We start from the raw sequence: 3,533 nt of genomic DNA on the forward strand, positions 1-3,533 counted from the left end.
CAGTATTTTTACAGTCTTTATTTTACAGTTAAAATAAATGTTTATCAAATAAAGTCTAATGTTACAACTAATCGGGGATCCCTTTAAATGTTTTAATGCCATCCATTGTTAAGAAGATTGACGTGACAAAATCTATTAGATGTACGTTTCACATAAAAACAAACCTGGATTCCTGATCCCTCTGGAACAGTGATCTTCCACACACAGTTGAGGCTGTTCAGGTAAGGCTCAGGGAAGCCTGGAGATAAAATGGTGCCTGTTCTGTGGGTCAGATTGGCTCCACATGGTACTGTGGAAACAAAAGTAGAGAGCTGATTGCTAAATCATAGTAGCCATTTCTTTGTCGCTTTAATCTGATGGCATAACTGCATATGGAGATAAAAGTGAGTATTAAATATGTGAAGAATATTATATTGAAAACATTAAAAAAAATGTAAAAAGTAGGTTGAGGAACAAATAAATTATCCACCACCTCCTGTGCCAAGGTTTAGCACAAAAAGCACACACAGCCTGATAATGTTGATAGATTATTGGGGATGACTCTCAGCTACTACCACTCCAAATTATATCCTAATATCTTTGAAATACATTAAGTTACAGCAAATCGTGGGTGTGCTGAAGGTGACTGGCTGATGTGACGAACCTGCAGAAGCATAAATTCACAGAAGTGGTAAACAGGTTGTCTATGAACTAGTTTAGCAGTTCTACCCCAAATAAATTGATGTAATAATTCAGAAAACCGCATATAAAATACAGAAAAATTAATGGATTGAAAAATATGATACAAACAATTGACGGAGCACCGGGAGAGACTAAATTCAACTTTTCTGCACTCCTAAAGACTCCATGTACACGACACAATGTATTTAACAGCTGCATATGTTTCTTTAAAAAGTTCAAGTATCAACATGTTTTATGATTTTTGTGTAACTGATAAATGTGTGTTACTGGTCTCTCTTGTAAATGACGGAACCTGTCTTAATGACTTTATCTGTCCGAATAAAAGGAAACAAATTCAAATAAGAGTTTAAGTCAATTCCTCAGTTTAGTTTAAAGCTGTTTAAAACAAAGGCACAGGTAAGTGTTTTTCCTCCTTGTCTTTGTTTTAAAGGAAACATAAGCATGCACGATCGATCGGCACATGGATCCTGCTCCTTCCTGTTTGCTGACCAATAGTAGAGGAGCTGACCCAAGAAGGGCCACACACCTTATTTGCATAATGAGCTAAAAATATAATTTGTTGGAACTAAGCTGGGGAAAAAAATGATGGTCAATAAACATGGTAGATTTTTTTTTTACTTTTTTAAACTAAATGGTGCATTTTAAGTGCATGTATTTATTTTTATGGGCCATTTATTTATTTCTGCTTTTATTTTTTTTTAACTATGCCACTTTTGGTCCTCCATACTTTCATGACAGTGGGAGAGAATTAAATCCCAGCTGGAATTTAAATGCTGTGAGCTCGATCCATCTGACTCCAGACAGAAAATACAATTTCTACTGAAGATCATTTGTAGTCCACAGCAAAGTCTCTTCAGTTTTTGAGTCAGTCACATCTGCTGCCAGCAGCTGCTTTCCTTCGTACCCTGTGAATGAGGATCATGTGTCTTTGTAAATATTGCACATGTTGATATCACCATATGTGTGAGCGCATGTCTGTGTGTCTTTCGTGACCCCGAGCAAAGTCTGCCACCTGCGTTGCCACATGACTGGATCTGCCTGCATTGCTACAGGCGATGGCTCACTGCCTGCATCTGTGTAAAAACAGGAGTTCAACACTCGGGGTATCAAACAGGAGCCAAATAAAGAGAAAAAGATGAGAGAAAAATAAAAACGTGAGGAAATAAATAGTCAATAAAATTAAATTAAATCAAGATTTGGGAAAGAAAAACACAAATAGTAATAAAAAAAACACATACGCTGGCTTGCAGCTACATGTGTTTATCTGCTTCTGTAATTTGAGTATATATATTTTTCTTACCTATACAGCTGGGTATAGAGCTGTTCCACTGAGCCAGGGCATTGGGAACCGTTAAACACTCGATGGCACTCGATCCCTCCAGCACGTAACCTGGGCTGCACTCGAAGCGGACCACTGCGCCCACACCAAAGTTGTTGCCCATGCGGCGGCCATTTCGGGGCTCTGGGACTGAACTGCACTGGGTAGCACTGGTCCGTGGCACAGCTATGAGCGGGGGTGGGTGGGGATGGAATTGTTGGATTTTTGAGTCACTGCACATTTTATATTAAATCTCGTTCTGCTATGACCTTCGATGTTGGAAGTATTTTTAGAGTGAGCTGAAACTGACTGCAGTTAGATTTTAAAGCTGCTATTTCTCACAAATTGAACCCTTTTTTATCATGTAGTTATTTTTATTAGCTACAAGACAGTTGTTTGAAGAAAATAATATACTGTATATACGTATATATTAAAATCATCCAAATAGATAACTAAAAGCAGCTTCAGTTTGCAATGAGAGACCTTCACTTTACTGAGAATAAGATGCTCCTGAGAGCTGGGACTGCCTTTAGATATCTGTGGTAAATGTCACTACTGTAACATTGCTTTGGCTAAGGAAACTAATAATATAAAACAAAATAAATGTTCTTCAGTGCAACATTTTAACCAACAAATAGCTAAGACAATGGTTGCTGCTGAATCAAACAAACATCTTCCAATATAAAACTGGAGGTGGTTGAGGAGATGAACTGAAGGAAAAAAAATACAGAGCATTTTGTTTGTGTGGAGATGTTGCAGACTCACCCTGGTAGACCAGATGGAATCCTCTAGAGCTGGACTGGCCTTTGGCAGTAAAGCGGATCAGGATTTGGTTGGAGGTTGCTAATGGCAACGACTCACCTGAGAAGAAAAAGAAAAAAAAAAAAACAATTGAAAGCAAAGTTTGAAATAATTTTGAGCAAAGGGCTACATTTAGGTTATTAAACAATGCACTAGTGTTTTCAGTTACTATAACTCATACAACTTTCAGAAGAAACAAAAACTCTTGATACTTCTCAGCAACATGATCATATGAACTCTGAATTAAAAAAAAGATAAAACAGTTCTAAAGCAGGGTGTTTTTAGGGTTTATTAATTTACTGAAATACCTGATGCAACATTTGGTCTAAGTAAAATCAATCTTTAAATCTGTCTGGACTTATGTTTGACCTTACAACTTGGACTTTAATGGAATTTAAAAGGGAACAGTGGCATGTTTATATATTCACAGGTCATTCCCAACTCGCTTGTCCAAGGTTCCCTCTGCGTCCAGTTTGACGTATCAGAGTACCCCCTCGCATCAATGATTGACAAGATGAGAACAAGGAGGAGGAGCCTGTTATAATGTTTTTGAAAAGTGTAGAAAACGCACAACAACTAACCGTCCTAAATCTTGAATTTAACTTCTATTAGCCCAAGACATCCTATCCCTGACCTGACTACCTAAAATTAACTATGTGAACTATGTGGGTCTTCTTGTGGGTCCTGATGGACTCCAACCACAACTCGGTCGCACCCAAGGCCTGGACAATCT

At 37.9% G+C, this 3,533-nt stretch overlaps 1 protein-coding gene across 2 annotated transcripts in view; it reads right to left on the minus strand.

Annotated features, from left to right (window-relative positions):
* csmd2 (CUB and Sushi multiple domains 2) overlaps positions 1 to 3,533 on the minus strand; it is a gene marked incomplete at its 5' end in the record, with an annotated part of 325,712 nt that overhangs the window by 71,554 nt on the left and 250,625 nt on the right. For both annotated transcript variants that reach the window (XM_014021334.1, XM_014021333.1), the window contains 3 exon segments: positions 165 to 289; positions 1,982 to 2,185; positions 2,765 to 2,860. In XM_014021334.1, coding sequence (XP_013876788.1) covers positions 165 to 289; positions 1,982 to 2,185; positions 2,765 to 2,860 — 425 coding nt within the window.

This window comes from Austrofundulus limnaeus, unplaced genomic scaffold (assembly GCF_001266775.1).
Source record: "Austrofundulus limnaeus strain Quisiro unplaced genomic scaffold, Austrofundulus_limnaeus-1.0 Scaffold288, whole genome shotgun sequence".
In the NCBI taxonomy this organism is placed as follows: domain Eukaryota; kingdom Metazoa; phylum Chordata; class Actinopteri; order Cyprinodontiformes; family Rivulidae; genus Austrofundulus; species Austrofundulus limnaeus.